The sequence below is a fragment of the Marmota monax genome, unplaced genomic scaffold (genome assembly GCF_021218885.2).
Source record: "Marmota monax isolate L192 unplaced genomic scaffold, Marmota_monax_Labrador192_F-V1.1 WCK01_AAM20220418_F8-fsc00004, whole genome shotgun sequence".
Taxonomy (NCBI): Eukaryota; Metazoa; Chordata; class Mammalia; order Rodentia; family Sciuridae; genus Marmota; species Marmota monax.
In genome coordinates, this window is record NW_026692881.1 from 22,375,149 (window position 1) to 22,394,736 (window position 19,588).

Here is a 19,588-nt window from a genome sequence, read left to right on the forward strand (position 1 = left end):
TCTCAAAGAGCATGATTAACTATAAATGAAAATCTCAAGTTTTGACCTAAAAGGGCAAACCAAAGCCTAGAGTGAGTAGGGAAGTCCTCTGAAGGTCTATGAGGATGTGAGAGCATTTCTTTATCAACAAACCAGATGGTGGTGATCTATATCTTAAAAGACTCTGTGAATGTGTAAGATTTCACCATGCAGTGCTCAAAGGCAGTGTAAGAAAAGGAGAATTATCATTTTAAATACTTCTTCAATCTACAGCCAGGTTTGATATTAGAATACCAGTAGCTCTGCTTTTCTCTAGCAAAATTTTCTGCACATGCTTTCTTGGTTCATATTGATAAAGTTATTAGACCAGCAGGATGATGCTTGCTTTACTGTGTATTTCATCCATTATTTGCTTAAAGGAGAATGGAGAGCTCAGCAGAGTGTCAAACACTAAGGCAGATAAGGAGTGCAAATACAGAAGCTGAGGCCAGGCTCTCACGGTCTCACAGATCTTCCGGAAAGTCTGTAGCATCTTTGGGCAGAACACAGCGAGATCCTTGTAGAAACAGCCTTCATGTGGTGTGCAGTAAGATCCTGTTAAAATCAAGGAGGCTGACAAGCATGCCCAGGGCTCTATGAACATAACCAGATTCACTGACTAGTCTTTTCCGGCTTGGCATGGGTCACGTTCTTCCTCAGGGAGCGCAATGAGACTGCATTTCTCCAAATCGTGTAGTACATTATTCAAAACTGTATCTCCTACATGTAAAGTGGTAGGTTAAAAGTTTAGGACGTAAACAAGATATACCTAAACCTGTCAGCAACCTTAAATAATGCCTTAATATATTTTTTCAAAGCAAAAGGAATGTAATGATACTTAACATGAAGCTAGGTTCTACTTTGGGTTAGAGCACATGAAAAACAAAGGGTATGAAACCATAACAACACATCTACTAAGATATGGCCACAGTCTGCATTTGCAGGCTAGCATGGAATCAGAGAAACATGTCAGTAAATCGCACGTGACTTTTACATTGCATTTACCACACTTCTGTAATTATTCACTAAGTGTCTGACCTTCACTAGATTTTGAGTTTCTGTAGGGAAGGAGCAGGGTTTTTTTTTTTTTTAATTTATTTATTTCGTTGTTTTTGGTACCAGGTATTGAAGTCAGGGGAACTCAATCACTGAGCCATATCCCCAGCCCTATTTTTGTATTTTATTTAGAGACAGGGTCTCACTGAGTTGCTTAGCACTTCACCATTGCTGAGACTGGCTTTTTGAACTCACTATCCTCCTGTTTCAGCCTCCGGAGCCATGGGATTACAGGTGTGCACCACAGCGCCCAGCAGGAACAATTTCTTATTCACAAATTTATTTCCACTGATGACTAGTACAGTACCTGGCACAGAGAAGGGTCTAGTAGATGTCTGTGAATTAAACTAAATAAAGCTATATCTGATAACCATCAGAAGACAAAGATACATAAGGCACTGCAGGATTCAGGAGAAACAATTACACCTTTGCCTAGAAGGTGGGATGAGGGCAGAAAGGTGGTACACAGTGGCAGAGCCCAGAAGATACTCCCTATCACTAGTGATCAGGGAAATATCCACTAAAACACACTGAGATCATGACTTGTTTTTGCCCAAAACATTGATAAAAATAAGTACTGAAATTACTTGGTCCTGGTGAAAGTCTGGGGCCATTTGAAACATGTTATTGCTTGTGGGTATGCTGTTTGAACCTCCCTATAATGTAACCTCAAGCATCTATCTACCTTATATATGCACATATTTTGATACAGCAACATCATCTTTAGGATTGTATAGTATTTTACAGAGATAGTTACCAAAATTGAGGGACATGTTTAAAAATATGTCATTGATAAGTAGTGTATATATTAGCAAAAACTGAGGAAAGGGACTAAAGATCCATTACAAGGGTAAGCAAGAGGCAATGTAGCACAGGCGTGAAGAAAAAGGAAGTCAGGAGCCAAGTTCTGCTGTTTACCTGGCTGCATGATCACTGAGCAGGTTGTCTAATAGTTCTAAGCCTTATTTTTCTCATCTGGAAACTGGAAATACTAATAAGGCCCATTTTATAGGGTTGTTGGAATAAATTTTTTTAAAAACTGAGAATACTTCCTAGCACATAAGAAGCATTGCATAAGGCTAATCAGGCATGCAGTGGTTTAACTCCACATGCAATTCCACCCTATGGGGCCCTTATCACCCTAACCCAATTTTTAAAAATATTTTCACTTGGACAAATAGCCAGGACTCACTGTAAATGAAATAAAGCAGGTTGTCAGAGACCAGTGAATAGTATATTCCTATTTTGTTACACAAACACATACACAAAAACTCAGCGCCATACTATGTATATATCTATTGGCATTTTTTACTTCAGCTCTAAAGATATGAACAGAATCACCCTTAAATATTAATACCACTGACCTCAGGAAAGCTGGATCTGGGTGGGAAGTAAGAAACTACTAACACTGGTTTTATCCATCTTAGCATTTTTTGACATTATAATGAGTTATTTTTGTGTTAAAAAAACAATAATGTTTAATAAAATAAATGTATATTTAAGTCCAGAAACCGAAAGCAGGTCCACGTGACACAGAAAACGGATAGGAGTGGGAGTTACAAAAATTCAGTAGAATCCAGAATGCAAAGGAACACAAGGCAAGTGGCTCCTGACCTTGTGTGGAGCTTGGCTGTCTCCTGCCCACCTGGGGGAGGTGCCAAATGTTTGCAATCATGGATATGCACAGTGCCATTGGGTTCCTGTAACACGAAGAGTGCTCTTGCAGGGAAATTATCACGCACATCATTTTCAGGGTGTGTATTTCTGTCCAACAGCCTTGTGTTTACAGCTGAATGAAAACCCAATTTTGAGAAAAACATTCTTCACTGCTGGCACGGACAATCTGATCCAGGCAGACGGTGGCTCTTCCCTGAGACATAAAGAAGGAAGAGAAAAGAGGCTTCCAGAAGAGGCTTCCAGGTAATGGGCATCAGGCTGGGAAAGTTCACGCTCTTCAGATCAGCTTGCTTCAGCCTGAGCCCCAGAAGCTCCCTGAACGATGCAGACTGTCCTGCTGCCTGGAGCACCCTGTGGCATGGGGCATTGTCTCCTCACACACCACTAGGGAACTTCTCTGGATAATCACTATGTGTCTCCTGGGAATATGGAAAACAGGGCTGGCAACCAGTGCAGAATCATTGAAAAAGCCTAACCCATTCTCTACTCTAACCATATGTTCCTTTGTGTCAGCAAAGCAGATTTTGCTGCTTGAGACGTGCAGAGTTTTTGAGATCCAGTGGGAACCTTGCTTGTATTTTGTGTGAATCTGAGAATGGGACACTGAATTTGACAGGTCAGCCACAGTAGTCAATGTCTCAGACAGGCTGGTGGGTGTGTGCGCCTTTAAGAGAGTGAGCATTCAGCTCCCCAGAGTTCCCTAGGGCTTTCTCACCAGCTAAACCTCTCTCAGCAGCTGATTACCTGAGTACAAGAGGGAGAGAAGATGAATCTATTTCTTCTCAGAGATACAGTATCTAGATTTTGACATTTTATTTATCTCAACCTTTAAGCTTATCTTGCTTCAGAATGGTAACACCGCAGTGCTCCACAAATCTCAAGGCTTAATCCACCCTATAGTGGAGTTGGTTTTGAGGTGCAGTTAATTGTTCTGAAAGGGATCCCACCTCTCCTCCCAGCTTGACTCCACAATGCAAAACAAAGTCCACCGCTGGCTCCAGGATTAAGGTGTCATCAAAGACAAGACCAGCTGGGAGCAAAAGCTCATTAATTTGCTGCAGAGTCATCTGGGCCTGGCATCCCTGGGTTTTAGATCCAGAGAGGTTTAAAGCCCCAGGTCATGAGAACCCAGGTCAAATGTCTCTTGGCCTCTGGACTATGCTAACACCCCAAGGGCGTTTGTCACTTGCTTGCTTTTGACTATTCAGCTGACAAAAATTTTCAAAAAATAGGCTTCAATTAAAAAGTGCTTGTATCTACCTTTTAGATTAGAAGCTATTTCTCAGTATTTTTCAGTAGTAGGGAAAATGCTGATCAGAATACTACAGTCTCTATATATGTACATGTACATGTGTCTGTGTTTGTATATGTGTATATATACATATATAGACATATACATACATATATATATATATGATACACACACACACACACACACATTGGGAGGGGTTGGTAGAGAAAGATCAACCAGAAGCCAAGCAATGAATGTATGAAATTTCCTAACATGTCTGTTGGCAGGTTTATGGGCTGCTACTTGTTAATTATGTGACCTTGGGCACACCCTAAAAATTAATTAAGAAGTTGTAATAACACATGTCTATCGCTAAACACAATGCCTGAAACATAGTGAACACTCAATAAATTTTCTTTATTTCTAATTGTTGTCACTATTACGATTATCATCAGCATCATCACTACTTTGATTAAACCAGCAAGGTGCTGGGTTAAGGACTTAAAGGCTGGTTGAAAGGAGAAAATATGCACACAAGCAAAGATAAAAAGTGACACTAGTTCTCCTCTTTATTCCAGCACTTATGGTTGTGTGACAACTTGTCTATTTGTGTTAGAATGATCTTATTCTGGGATCTGGCACTTCTGGGTGGTGCTTAAGTCCCTTATTCAGTAGAACTACATAAGAGGGGTTACACGCAAGTGTATTTCTCTCTCACCTTAAGTGTCTGCAGATTTCTGTCCCCCTCCAGAAATGAACCTTAGAAGAAAGAGCCCCTGTGCTAGTAATTCATGGACACACTCACCTCCCCCTCCCTCTACCAGAATAATCCAATGCAATAAAGGAGTCAATCAATACATTTTTGTTGAATAAATGGATGAAATATGGAAATTATAAATGGATGATCACATGATAGAGATAAAATTTTTGTGTTTACCAGTCAGCTCAGAAACAAACTGAGCATCATCTATATGGTAGGTCCTGTGCTCAGTGTCATGGGTGCCCCAAGGATGTGTAAAACCTGCTCTGGGGTGGGCACATGGCTTCAAATTTTTGCATAGGCTAGATTTCTACATAGAAAGAAAGAACTGTTGCAAGAGAAAACTTTTCCACACTTGGTTATCTAGTTTCTCTCAGGCATGGCTTAACTAAACTCAGAACCTGGGGCTCTGTCTTCCTGATCTTCATCCTCCATCCACCCAGCATTACTGCACTTTTCCACTGAATTAACACCTCCTTCAAGGTTCCCTAATCACTGATATGGGTATCGTGAGCTGCTCAAAAGTGTGAGTCCTTCCAAAGCCTGGGTGAAGTATTAAACATGTTTTTTTTTTTTTAATTCTCTCTTTTCTTTTCTAAATGACCTCTTCAGTGTGTTCTCTTCCTATTAAAGTAACAAAATGTCCAGATGCTAATAGCACAGAGCATCCACAGTAGCTATTTCCAATATATGACATGCACAGCCAATAACAATTATGGGTATCAAAGAAAAACATTAAATATTTTCAGGTATTTTATATATATATATATAATTTATACAGATGGAAATACCCACAGGCCATTCTTGCCATACCTTCCCAAGCTTCGGCCCCTGAGGTTGCTCTCTCAGATGGGACACTTACTAGTACTGGACTGTGGTGTGTGTGTGTGTTTTTTTTTTTTTTTTTATCCTTCACCCTCTCACCAAAAATTGGAAAATACGTTCTTCCTGTGCCTCATTAGAGAGAAAGAAGCACACTGAACCTGAGCGCCATGGTCTAGGACAACCTGCTCCTCAGGCCCCTCTGAGTGCCCTTCCCACTGCACGGCTAGAGTTACGGCTGCTAAAACTTCTGTTCTCGTGAATCAAAACTGCTCATCTTTTAACTGCTTATCAAACTACACTATATCGGGCGGATGCGCTGTTGAAAAAAGATGGCTTTTATTCTTACATATGTACATACATTAGGGAAACCAATCAAGGAAGCACAAGCTTGCTGAGTTGCAAAGATTCTGATCAAGACTTACTGAATATGAACCATATGGTAGGTGCTGGGTGCTTAATACACTGAAGAATCACACTTTTATTGAGGCTCCTGCAAAACTGTCCCCAGTTTCAGAGACATCACTGAAGATTATCCCTAAGGTTATCATCATCCTACCCTTGACTCTAAGATATATCAGGTGTTCCAGGACTAACCGATATGAAGCAGCACTCTTTGTCTCCCAAGATGGGTTAAGATGTGGGCACCTGGCACAGGACGGCAGGAAGAGCCAATCAGGAGTGAGAAATGCTTAGGTTTTTGTTTTGTTTTGTTTAAGAAACAAATAAAATGTATTTGCTTTTGAAGGCATCTTCTGTTTCTAGTTTCAGACCCTCAATAGCCCTACTACAAAATTGTCCTCATAGTCAACAAGTAACTGAGTTAATCTGTCCCTAAAGTATTTGTGCCCGGCCATTGGCAACAGTATTATTTACGTGTATATGTGAGAGGCTATAGAGTGTGAGTCCCAGATGTAAGGAGGGATGTGTGTGTGTGTGTGTGCGCGCGCACACCTGCACACTGCTAGTGAGCTGCAGGACCATGGAAGGCAAGCTGCGAAAGCACCTCACAGGTAGGGAGTTTGGCTTCCGCACACAGAGGTTGTGCTGCTCCCTTTTGCAAAGACACCTCTCTCCCCCCTTTGTTCCATAAGTGCTAAGATAAGTAAGGACGATGGAAGCCGAGTACATAAACACAACCTAAAGAAGAGCATAACAAAAATATATGCTGGAACAAGAGAGGAGGTCTGTGGAGAAGGTAATTCTCTGGCTTGCCTGGAGACAAAGGGCAACCCATTGCTAAGGACAACAGAGAAAGAAGACAGGAAGCAGGAATGCATAGAACCAGGAATCTTCCCACTAGAAAACAGTAGTTGAGAGTGAGAGACAGCAATAGCCAGCATCATGCTTAAATAACAGTAATTATTGGCTGGATTAATCTACGTACCTCCAAAGTGAGCTCTCTGTGATGCTCCCCAGGTTATAGTCATAGAGCTTTGTCAAAATGAGAATCACCTGAAGGCAAAAGAGGAAATCATGATTAGTCTCAAATAATTACAATTTCTTAGAATTGAAATGGCCCAAGGGAAGGCTTAGGATTCCTTTAATGGGTGCTTAACAAAATTGCATGAATTGTTACAGCATTTGCCACACTCACTGGGGAAAGGTTAGCTCACCTTGTACTTTCCTAAGAGTTGAGGCCAGATCCCCTCCCCACCTTTCTCCCTGTTACTCTGCAGCAAGTCACTCTGCCACTCCAAGCATTTTTGGCATTTCTTACCCTGGTGGATTGAACACTTTCTTTGGGAAAGGCTGGAGAATCTGTCAAATATACACCCCACAAGGTAACCTCTGAGCAGATGGTTGGGAGTAAAGAAAATCAATAAGGCAGTTCATAGGCTTCTTAGCTGGGCTACCTAGAAATGTTGTTTTACTTCTCTGAACCTGGATGTCCCCACCTATTTACCCAGGCGGAAGGTAATATTATCTCCCATAAAAGGTTACTATAAAAAGTTAAATTAGGTAATAAAGGCAAATTACATATAAATATACATGGAGTTCTGAAATATTAGTTCTTTACCTTTCTCTTTCTTTGTGAGTTTGACTTTATTTCTTCTAACTTCCCAATTTTGGAGAAAACCATTGGATACAAGGAACTAAATATTACAGAAGGGCCATTCAGCAGCATTTTAACTGGAGCAAGTCTAAGTTTTATGTGATCGTGAGACTTATAGCATTTGTGGGTGACAAGCCTCCATGAGAAAAAGAATATAAAATCAAAACTTAGCAAAAAGTCTTGGGAAGGAAGTTGAGAAACTGAGAGTCACCAGAACCTAAGCTTCCTTAGGTTTACTGCAGATCATCCTCTGATTTTGTTTTAACTCACCTTTATTTTTGACCTCACTCAAATGAAGTGAAACTATTTAATCTATCCCTTCAAAATTGACGAAATATTTATTGAGCCCAGATTTTTCCTGATGCCAAAGAAATACAATGAGGCCTGAGTGTGTGTGACCCAATTAGGACAGGACATGCTCATCTGGGAATAGGGGACTTGGTGGACAGTTCACCAACCCTTCTCAGTACCAATCAAAGTCATGGCCATCATGGCAGCTTGAGAAGGTGGCTTCTTTTGGTGCCTGCAGCAATGATCAGAGTCCACCTGGTTAAATACAAGGAGGCCCAGGACACTTGGGGAGACTGAACACAGCAGCCTGCTCCTGACCACCGACTAGCCCATCCTGCTCAATGTGATGAAAGACAAGAACACGCTGGGTCTATGTGGTTTTCCTTGAGCTTCCTATTTCCCTCCAGGAACTCATAACCTAGAACTTTTGGCCCAGTCCTTCTGTTCCCAACTCAGCAGAAAAATGTTGACATCGATTTCCAGATTCCCTCTGAAGGCCAAGAGATCAGTTATAGCCACCATGAGCATTCTAACCTTGAGTTCTGAGGCAGCAAGCTGCCCAAGAGTGCTGAATCCTTGCAAGTTCCACTCTGCTGCCACAGCGCTTGATGCACAGGAGCATCAGTGAGCAGATTCTTAACACTCTTTTTCACAGCAAGCAAACTGGAACTCCATGACCTTAGATTTGTTCTGAGCTCAAGGAAATGAAGAACTATGGTAATCCAAAGAGGACAGAGATCCCTGCAGACCTGTCCTCTAGGACCACCCTACTCCTTACCCACAGCACAGGCTTCCTTCTAGGAACTTGCTTCTTTTGCAAAATGTGAGCATACGTGAGGTGCAGGGCACCCTATGGACACATCAGATGGCACGCCTGTGTGTGGGGGGGTTCATATGCTTAACAGATTTGCGTGCCAATTAAGTCACTCTAAGTGCTAAATTTCAATCACAGCCATCCCAGGAACACTGATCAGCGCCAGCAGGGTGGCTGTTTGTTTGAATAGTCAGAAGGATGTTGCTGCTTCACTTCAGTACAATTTTGCTGAATGCGCCTATAAATCCCCTACCAAGAAAGTGGGGTGTGGGCATAAGGCATTTCTAGGTAGTTGCTCGGGACCCCAAGTCCCAATATGCCACTTATCAAGAGTTTATGGCAATAAATCATATAATGAAGTTCAGCTGGTCACAGGCCATGTCTCCCATTCATCTGACAAGGGAATTCACAGGCACCCCAGAGAAGGAATCCTTTAACAGGGCATTTAATGGTGTGAACTGCCTGGGCACACTCACAGAAATTGTTTAAGCAATTCCCAGGGCGGGTGAAGGGGAAGGTGGAAATGTGTTCTCTGCCTCCTCTTGCTGGACTAGGAAAACTAAAATGCCAGTGATACACTCAGGCAGTTTATCAATACTGAGCCAGAAGAGGTGTCCTTTATGGCATTTCAAAGCATATCAGCGCAAATCAATCTGTTTAATCTTTCTGTTTTCAGAAACAGAGTAAGAATGGCAGCGGAACTGCTAACCTTTAGTTATGTTTTCAATCGATTATTTGAGGTCTCTCTTCCCTTCTGTGCCTCTTTCCTGCCTGTGTGTGTTCTTCTACCTCCTCACTCCTGGAAGTCAGTGATGCATGCTCATGTTAGACCCGCTTTGCTATTTGTTTGCTAGTTTTTTCCATTGCATTCATTAGCTGTGCTATTTAACAGAATCAGCACCTATTAAGGGGGCCTCAGCCAAAATCACAATCCTAAAGTAGAAAAGAGTAAAAGCTGCACTTCCCTGCCTTTTCTGGTCCTATTGTCTACAGTTTTGCATATTTTAGAAACTTAAAAAAAAATGTTTCATTAAGTGAAATGTGGTATGTACTTAAATGATCATTTATTTTCATTCATTCTATTGACAATTTTCAATTTTATGAGTTCAAGTGTATACCATTTAATTTTTTTTTTAATAATTTTATTTATTTTACATGGTGCTGTTGAGGATTGAACCCAGTGCCATTCATGTGCTAGACAAGGGCTCTGCTACGGAGCTATAGCCCCAGTCCAATAAACCACTTAATTTTAAATTCAATGAGAGCAAGGCTTTTAGATGAACACATATACATTTGTCCAAAATGGAGTAGCCATCACTTCTCATTCATTTTTCCATCTTGTTTTCATTTATTATAGTACCAAAATACTTCTGATTCAAAACAATAAGCAGTGACCAAATGATAACAACTTTTTCATGTTCCTCTCCAAATCCTAGGATAGTATCTTTAAGTAGCTTTAATCCAAATATCTATACCTTGATAACCTCCATCTACACTGTACCAAGACTTCAGCATCCAGTTATTTCTGGAATTTTCCACAGTGACTTGTCTCAAGTGCCTGCCCCAACATACACTAGTCTCAGCACTGCTGTCATCACAGGAAATCTGCCCTCGTCTTGCTGCAAAAGGGTTGTAGAAGCTCCTGGGAGGAACTTGACTTGGTCCATTTTTTCGTTCTTTTAGAGAATGCTGGTGCCCACCCAACAAGCCACTGTTCTCCAATCATCCACGCCTTGGCAGGTGAGAGGGTGCCAGACCCAGAGCCAGGTTCTGTAGAGGAATCTATAGTGGGGTCTGCAAAGAACTGAGCAAAGCCTTCCTCTCTGTACCAACAAGGGTTTCATAACCTGGGTTCCTGAACTATCACCTTTCTGCCCAGTCTTTCACAATCCAACTGAATAATGCCATCACCTCTGGCCCCTGGCCTACTGTTTGTGTGGGGGTGAGAAACCTTCACAAAGGACTCTCTGAGAAGAAATGTCAGTTCACTCCTCCCTTCCTTTAGCCCCAACCTCCCTCTGCACTGGCTTACAAAACAAAAGCATTCCTGGAGATAAACAGAGACATTAGCATGTGGATGATAAAACAGAGTGTTCCACTATTAAATCTGCTAAAGTCACTGAAAAACATTCTGTTGTACCAAAATGGCAGGGCACAGGGCAAGCGTTCCTTCTTGGTATGTGTTTAAACGGATCAATTTGGCAGCACTGTAAATTAATAGGCAGTCTCAATCATGCCAATTATTAGCCATGTAGCAATTTTTAGTATGACCGTATTTTTTTATTATTAATTTAAAAGACAATTTACAAATGAAACCCCAAATATTTAAGGAGCCCTTAGAACACTCTCCTAGGAACTTAATTCTATACAGTGTATTTTAGAAACATTCTGTTGTAAGTACTAGAGTGCAAGAAACCAAAACTTGTTCTAATTTTTTTTTTTATTTTTAAACAGCAGTACAAGAATTTCCTTTTCTTGGGGAGGGGGAACAAACATGTTTTCTCCCAATTTTTTGCTAAATGAAAGAATTCACCCCACTGGAAAAAAAGGAAAGAAAGGGGGAAAGTCCACTGATTTGTCTGGACATTGTCCTCTGCTTCATCTCACCTCCATCTCAGGGAAATCTTAGAAAATGGGGATGTGTAATTTTTGAGTCATTAATGATTTACATTTTCCCTCTCTCTGTTTCCAACTATGAAAACAAACCTCAAGGGAAACAAAGTGTTCCTGAGCCTCCTTCACAGTGGGCCATTTGGGCTATAGGATCCTAAAGTCTCTTTCATTCTGATGGTCAGTAGCTCCAAATTCTGAATAATTACAATGACAGGATCCTACTCTATAAAACAGTCTGGTTTCTTTCCACTCAGTCCTTAGGGTGTTTTTGTAATTGTGACACAGGGAGAGACCCCCACAGAGCTCAACTGTGCTAATGTTCACAATTCCTCTCTCCTTGGGGTGGGTCACAATCTGGCACCTGTGAACAAGGGAGCCTATGTTGACAATCAGCAGGTTGGTGCAGGGGCTGGCTACCTCCATTGCTTTCCAACCAGCTTCCAGCAGATCTAGAAGCTTCTTCATTGTCCCAACTCAAAAGACAACCTCTTTGCTTATTGCAGCAACTTGCAAGAGAATATTTGGTTGGATTCATTTACATGAGTGAATGAAAGAAAACAAAGACAGAGAATTATAAGGGGCTTGAAGAGACTTGTAATAATCTGCACTGAGGGTGGAAAAGTAGGATAAAAATGTGTTCGATACTCAGAAATTTGTTTTTACTTATTTCTTTGCACTCTAATTTTAGAGAAAAGAAGAAAATTCACAACGGATTTTCCTTAAAATATGCATGTTCCAGATTGTGTCTTTGGCTAAGTATTTATCCATCTTTCCAGTTTAAACTTAGGTTTTCATTCTTTTGGGGAGCCTTGAATCTTTTAAGAATCTGATTGAATAAAATCTATGAACATGAAACAATGAATATAACTTCAATGATATCATTGATCTTCTGAATCCTGGAGAGGTCATGAAATCAAGAATAAGAACGTCTATAATTCTCAGAAAATAAGAGCTTTTTCAGAAGAAAGAACTTTCAACTCTAAAATTCTGCACATTTAATTCAGTAAACATGTAGTAAGCCCTGTTAAAAGGCAGGATACAAAAAAAAAAAAAATGTAATGTGAAGGTACAAAAGAGAAATGAGACTTGGTACCGATCACTAAAAGCTCACAGTGTGGAGGAGAGGAAAATGTGTACACAGATCTTTACAAGCCAAGGAAGAAAAGGTATGAATGAACCAGGAGAAAGTTGTTTATAACTTTCAGAGAAGAATAAAAAAAGGCATCAGAAAGAACACATTCATAGAAGAGAAGGCACTCTCAGAAGGCATGTGTGATGTCCATGGAGACTGGGGAGTGCAGAGATGGCATTCTAATGGACAGATCCAGAGGTGTAAAAGCTCAGAGAGCATCAAGAAAACAACGAGCCCTCAGGTTTCCCTAAAGCTTAGAGGTTGAGTAGGAATGCACACAATACCAAAATACAGAGATCGGCCTTGGCTTTGTGGTGAAGGGCCTAAATATTAAGATGGCAGTGCTTTGCTGGAAAGGGAAGAGGCTTTGGAATCAAAGACCAGATTTTGAGTTCCAGTAAGTTTTAAGACTCATTAGAATGTCTGTAGCAAGAAGAAACAGAAATCTGGAAGTGACTCAGACAATAAGGTGCTTATTATCTGGTATACTAGAAGCCCAGAGTTTATGTAGTTCCAGGACTCACTTAGAGTAACAACATCATTAAGGATAGAAGTGATGTGCATGTGTCTTGTCTTAGTGTATCAACACTCAGGGCTACCTCCCGTCATGTGTGCAAGGTGCCATAACATGGCTTTCCTTCACACAGAAATAGCTACATCTGGTAGAGAAAAGAAGGGCCTCTCTTGCCCTGTATATGTTTAATTTTGTATTATTATTATGATTATTATGATATTATTATTATTACTATTATTTAGTTAGGGAGTGTCATAGCTTTCTATCCCTGAGATAAACAACCAAAATACCTGAGATAAACAACTACATGGGGAGAAGACTTATTTTGGTTCACTTCAGTCCATGGTCAGTGGCTCCTTTGTTTGTGGGTGGGGAGCAAGTGGTAAAGCAAAGCTAATTACCTTATGGTAGCCAGGAAGCAAAGAGAGGAAGAAGAGGGTCCCAAGACCCCCCACAAGGGCCCAGCCCCAGTGACCTAACTTCCATGCATAGGTCCCAAATCCTAAGGGTTATATGCTGCACAATAATGTCACAGGTTGGTAACCAAGTCTTTAGCCCATGGATCTTCAGGGCCATTTAAGATCAAAACCATAATCGGGAAGAAACGCTCCCAAAATTCCTCCCAGCAAATTCCCTTGGCCCTCCCTGACCAGGGTAAAGCCGTACACATGCCCATGACGAAGACTGGGAAAACATTCTCTTCAGCAGGCGGCTGACTGTAACAGCAAAGGAAAAGCAGAGTGACTGCTGAGTGACAACCAGTGTGTGATCTTGAATGAGTCACTTGAGTGCCGAACTGACATCTCTTATTAATAACATCTAGCATTTACTGGATGTCCACTCTGTGTGCCAGACAAATTGCATTATCAAGATCGTTTCAAATAATCATTTTTGATGAGAAAATTGAAACAGAGAAGTTTAGTAACTTAATGGTCTAAGCTAGCAAGTGATGGACAAGTCCAACTCACATCACATCCAGAATCCTAATCACTGTGCTCATCTGTCCTCTACTGTCCTCTATGCTGTCATTGAAATGAGTATGGTTTTTAGCCGAGTCTAGGCAGAACCACTAAAGCCCTCACTTTCTGTTCACTTCAAAAGCATTTATTGAAAACTCATTATGTCAGACCAATGGTAATCACCAACCCCTTCCTCTCAGAGTCTTGGGATATGAATTTCAACTCTTTACTGACCTCAAGTCAATGGCATTTTAAAATTTTATTTTAAAATTTGTGAGCCCCAGAGAAATCCTTTTTAGGAGTCAATCCTTCCAGTGAACTCACTAGCAAACTTGGCTGTCCTTGATCCTGGGGGTTTCCTGATGGTGAATGTACCTATACCTATCTGTAGATTTAAGCAGACTCTTCTACTGTATCATCTTAGGGAGTTTTAAATGAACATGTAATTGCATAACTTTTGAATCATCAAAAGGAGTGAAATAAATAACTTCTAAACTGCATTAATGTGCACCAGAGAGGATCTGAAAGGTTGGTATGATACATACATACACGCACACACACACACACACCACCATGTGCACTTGAAGTCATCAGAAAGCAGTCATCTAACACATAGAAGCACAGCTGGAAAAATTAAAAGCCAGTAGAAAGAGAGGGTTGAATTTGGTCTTTGTGGCCATCCAGACATCAGTTAGTAGATTTTTGCCTCTGGAAAGAATTTAATCCACAAATGACCTTCATGTTTTGCAGCAGCCCACAGAAAACATAATGTTATGTTGATCTATGTAATATCCTCTGCATGACACTGAAATTGAGTGAGTTACACAGCTACTGCACCTCCTCTGGGGAGACAAGACACCCAACAGTGATGCAGACAGAGATAGAGCTATACCAATAACAGAATCAACACAGGACACGGAGCAAATTTTAGCATGTGCATAGTGGAACACATTTTAGCAAATGTGTCCCTCCTATGAATCTGTCCCCTTGCAGAGCCAGAGGTTATTTGCAGCTAAGATTTAAGGCCACAGTCTGCACAGAAGCTGTGAAGCCCTTTCCCAGGAATTGCCACATGAGAAAAACCGCAGTTCCCATTCAAGGTAACTCATGTCTCTTCCTTCATCTGCTGAAAATTGTTTGTGCTTATTAGTAACAAGCAAAGAATGCTGGTAAGAATAGACCATTAGACTCTAGCCCTAGAGCCAAGTCTTTATATCTAACAAACAAATCCAAGCTTATCAAATCCACTACACAGAACTTGCTTTTTGATGAAAATACCATCTTTGATCTTTGACAGGCTCTTCTATTCCCCAAGTGGAAGGATACTATTGACTCAAAAAAAGTCCTCCCTCCAAAATCTATTAATCTCACAATGCCAGAAAAGACATATGATCATACTTCAGTCCTATGTTTCCTACTCCACCACTTCCTCCTCTTTCTTCTTCTTCTATTCCATAATAATATAATAATCTTCCCCAAACACACATCCATATCTAGTGAATAATGTTGGTCATTTAATATTCTTCCTCCTCCTGCTAAATTGCTCTGCCCTAAGTGATGCTCTGTGTATCCTCCACATTAATCAAAGGAAGAGACGAGCTATATTAAATTACATTTTTATTTTTCTGGGGGGAGGGAGCCAAACTGCTATACCAATGTTATCCCAAAGAAGTACCAAGCTGAAATAATTATACAAAAATATGAGGAAAATTCATTTTCAAGACAAAGATCTACCTTTGGATAATAAATTACAAAAGTGAAACAAACCAAGAGACCCAAAGCCAAAGCTTCAAGAGGTGAAAGTGACTGGGGCTGGGAAGTTAGGTGACAGAAGCACAAGTCAGGGTGGTTTTTGGAGAGCCAAAGGTGAAGCAAAGTATGCAGGCTATCCTGCCCAATGTCGCAAACTCTGCATCCTGTTTAGTTACCCTCAATAGTACTTGGAAGTGGAGGGGCATTATATCCAAACCATCCACCTTCAAGTTAGTCCCTCATCAAATTAGGTCGCTTGGTACATGGCTACAGAATTCTCTGCATTTGGAAAACAGCAGAAAATATTTATAGCATTATCTTCTCTCTGGAATAAAAGAGACAGATGCACCACATGCTTAAGCAAGAAGGGAACAGCCTGGGTTTGGTAGAAGAAAGATGGAAGGGATGTGAGGAATAAAGATATTCCCTCCAACTTCCCAATGCAATGATCTGAGAAAGACAGATCTCCACAAGCTCAAATCACTCTGTCTGAATCATAGAAACTCTCTAAATATTAAGACTCTCCCTGTGTGAACCCACACAAAACGACACACCATTAAGCAGCAAACTGTGTGTTAACGACGAGGACCTTTCTATTCACGTGCTTCCTTCTACTTAGCTTCAATGCAAAGAAATGAAGCACGTCTTTCCATTTTTCCATCTCAGATTTAATGCTGTTATTCATAAATCCAAGGGGGTCAGCTCAATTCCAAAAGATGCTATTTTTCAAGGTTAACACAAGATATTGCAGGAAACTAATAAATAAAAAATCTGTATATTATGGTGATGCAAGTGTCAAAACAAACCCCAGCATGATATTGGATTAAAAAGTGAAAAGAATATGAGTTTATATGTTTTTTTTTATTTTCCTCTCATTTTCCACATAGCACAACTGGAAAAAAGCACAAGAATAAAACAATAGAGACAGTCAATACGCTAAGATTATAACTTTTCCTTTCCTATGGGCTAAGGAAGAAAACGAAAAACCATTTTGCTCTTTTAAAAAGAATAATAAACAATAACAACTGACTTCTCCATTAGCAGAATTTTTGTTTTCCTTGTTCCACCACAACTTAGCACTTAAAGGTGATCCAAAGCTTTAAGAATCTGTTATGAAACAAAAATTCAAATAATATCTTAAAACCCCATGTAAAAATGAATGAATAACAAAGGTTCCCATTGGAGGGAAAAATCCCCACAGAGGTTAAGAGACCCTTATATATAGTCCTTGTCTCTTAGTCATAGAACCAAAATAGCTTTATAAGACTCAAATTCTAAATCTTTGCAATGTCATGGCTAGTGAATGATGTTTTTTTAATAGCCATTTTTACTTTTTTTTAAGAAACATAAAATTGGAAAAGATAGGAAAGAATATTCAGTAACCTATTTGAGCATAACATAGATTGTGCTTTTAGAAGAACTAGTTCTTGAATAAGGACTATTTGAAAGTAAAGAATAATTTTAATTCTTGTTTGTTTGTTTTGGTACTGAGGATTAAACCCACTTTATCCCTGAACTACATCCCATCTTTTTTATTTGAGACAGGGTCTCACTAAATTGCTGAGGCTGTCCTTGAACTGGTGATCCTTTTGCCTTACTTTCCCCAGGTCGCTGGGATTAGAGGCATGTGCCACTAAACCAACCTCATAATTTTAATTTTTTATATGCTGATTTGATGTATGAAGCAGACGTCCCTATTTACAGAAAAAAGGACAGAATTGGGCCAGATAGAAAGTTGCAAGAGTTAGACATGAGATGTAGCAAACAGAATCAGGCACAGACCCAGGTTTTGTGCGGATGAAAGTATACAGCTTGGGGCCTCTTTATAAGAAATGTAATAAAAAAATAAGAGTAAAATGGAGTTCAGAAGCACATATTTATTAGACTGTGAAATTAGATCACAAGAAATTACCAGTCCCTTAAAGACTCACATTCTTTCCTTCTAAGAAATCTTCAGGTGCTTTAGTATTAGTGAATAAATAGAAAGGTTTTCTGAATAGCATTCCATTGTGTGTGTGTATATATAACCACATTTTCGTTATCCATTTATCAACTGAATGGCATCTAAGTTGGTTTCACAGTTTAGCTATTGTGAATTATGCTGCTATAAACATTGATGTGGATATGTCCCTGTAGTATGCTGTTTTTAAGGCCTTGGGGTATAGACCAAGGAGTAGGATAGCTGGGTCAAATGGTGGTTCCACTCCCAGTTTTCCAATGAATCTCCATATTGCTTTCCAAATTGGCTGTACCACTTTGCAGTCCCACCAGCAATGTATGAGAGTGCTTTTTCCCCCACAACCTCACTAACACGTGTTGTTGTTTGTATTCTTAATAGCTGCCATTCTGACTGGAGTGTGATGAAATGTTAAGAGTAGTTTTGATTTGCATTTCTTTCATTGCCAAAGATGTTGAACATTTTTTCATGTATTTGTTGACTGATTGTATATCATCTTCTGAGAAGTGTCTGTTCAGTTCCTTGACCCATTTATTGACTGGGTAATTTGTTTTTATTTATTTTTTGGGTATTAAGATTTTTTTAGTTATTTATATATCCTAGAGATTAGTGCTCTATCTGATGTGCATGTGGTAAAAATTTGTTCCCAATTAATAGATTCTCTATTCACCTCACTGATTGTTTCTTTTGCTAAGAAGCTTTTTAGTTTGAATCCATCCCATTTATTGATTCTTGATTTTAATTCTTGTGCAATAGGAGTCTTGCAGATAAGTGGATGGAGTTGGGGAATATAATGCTAAGTGAAGTTAGCCAATCCCCCCAAAAACGAAATGCCAAATGCTTTCTCTGATATATTCATAATGGGGTGGGGGGAGGTGAGCGTGGGAGGATTAGATAAACTCTAGATAGAACAAAGGTGAGGGAGGGGAAGGGGCACAGGGGTAGAAAAGACAGTGGAATGAGATGGACATCATTACCCTAAGTATATGTATGAAGACACGAATGGTGTGACTACTTTGTGTATAACTAGAGATATGAAAAATTGTGTTCTATATGTGTAATATAAATTGTAATGCATTCTGCTGTCATACGTAACAAATTAGAATAGTTTTTTAAAATAAAATAAAAAAGAGTACTTAGAGCTCAAAAAAAAAAAAAAAAAAAGACTTTCTGATTATAGCCTGGCTCCCCCTTCTCATCTGAAACTGTTTACAGCTCCCCCAAACTCCCAGCACTGAGAAAGCCTTATGCTCACAAAGGCTCTGAATCTTAAATTTCTTTAGCTTCACTGTAAATTCGCCTTTGGACAGGATTCCCTATTGGATGCTCATTAAGCCTTTTCAATTTTAGCAGCCCTAGGCTAGGGATCAAGGAATAGGGACCAGAGCCCAGACTCCCGCAGCATACTGTGGCAGAGAGAGAGTCAATATACCTCTTCCAGTTCTTAGGGTTTCCTCCCTGGCTTCTCTCCATGCTTGCTGGGTTCTCCACCATATCATGCACTGCTGAATACCTCCACGGGCTCCACCTTCAGGGCCGCCAGTCTTTGTAATGCTTTTCGCCTTGGTCAAGCTAAGAACTCTTAAGTCTTCCTTGACTCTACTGGCCCCTTCTTTCTTTAAAGCATAGCTAGTCATCAAGTTTTCTACAGATCTAACCTCCCTCAACCTGGTCTGGGCTACATCAACTCTCACTTAGAAGACTGCTCTGCTTCTTACACTGCCTCAGCCTCATGTCGCTTCTCCTATGTCACCCTATACATTGCTGCCATCATAGTATTTTTAAAAAGGTAATCTTTGTATTTCCACACTCTTTTAAGATATGTGTGTGTGTCTGCACACTCACACACAAAAACAAAGATTAAATGGTATAAGATGAACGAGAGGGCCAAGCCAGTCCTGCCTCCTGCCTTCATGTTTAAGTCAAGGTCATGTCA

The 19,588-nt window shown here is 40.1% G+C and overlaps 1 protein-coding gene across 6 annotated transcripts in view; it reads right to left on the reverse strand.

The window, feature by feature from the left end:
• The window catches only part of Sorcs1 (sortilin related VPS10 domain containing receptor 1), a 477,793-nt gene that overhangs the window by 291,726 nt on the left and 166,479 nt on the right, over positions 1-19,588 (reverse strand). For all 6 annotated transcript variants that reach the window (XM_046450463.2, XM_046450461.2, XM_046450466.2 and 3 more), the window contains exon 2: positions 6,952-7,019. In XM_046450463.2, coding sequence (XP_046306419.1) covers positions 6,952-7,019 — 68 coding nt within the window. The remainder of the gene's footprint in view (positions 1-6,951; positions 7,020-19,588) is intronic.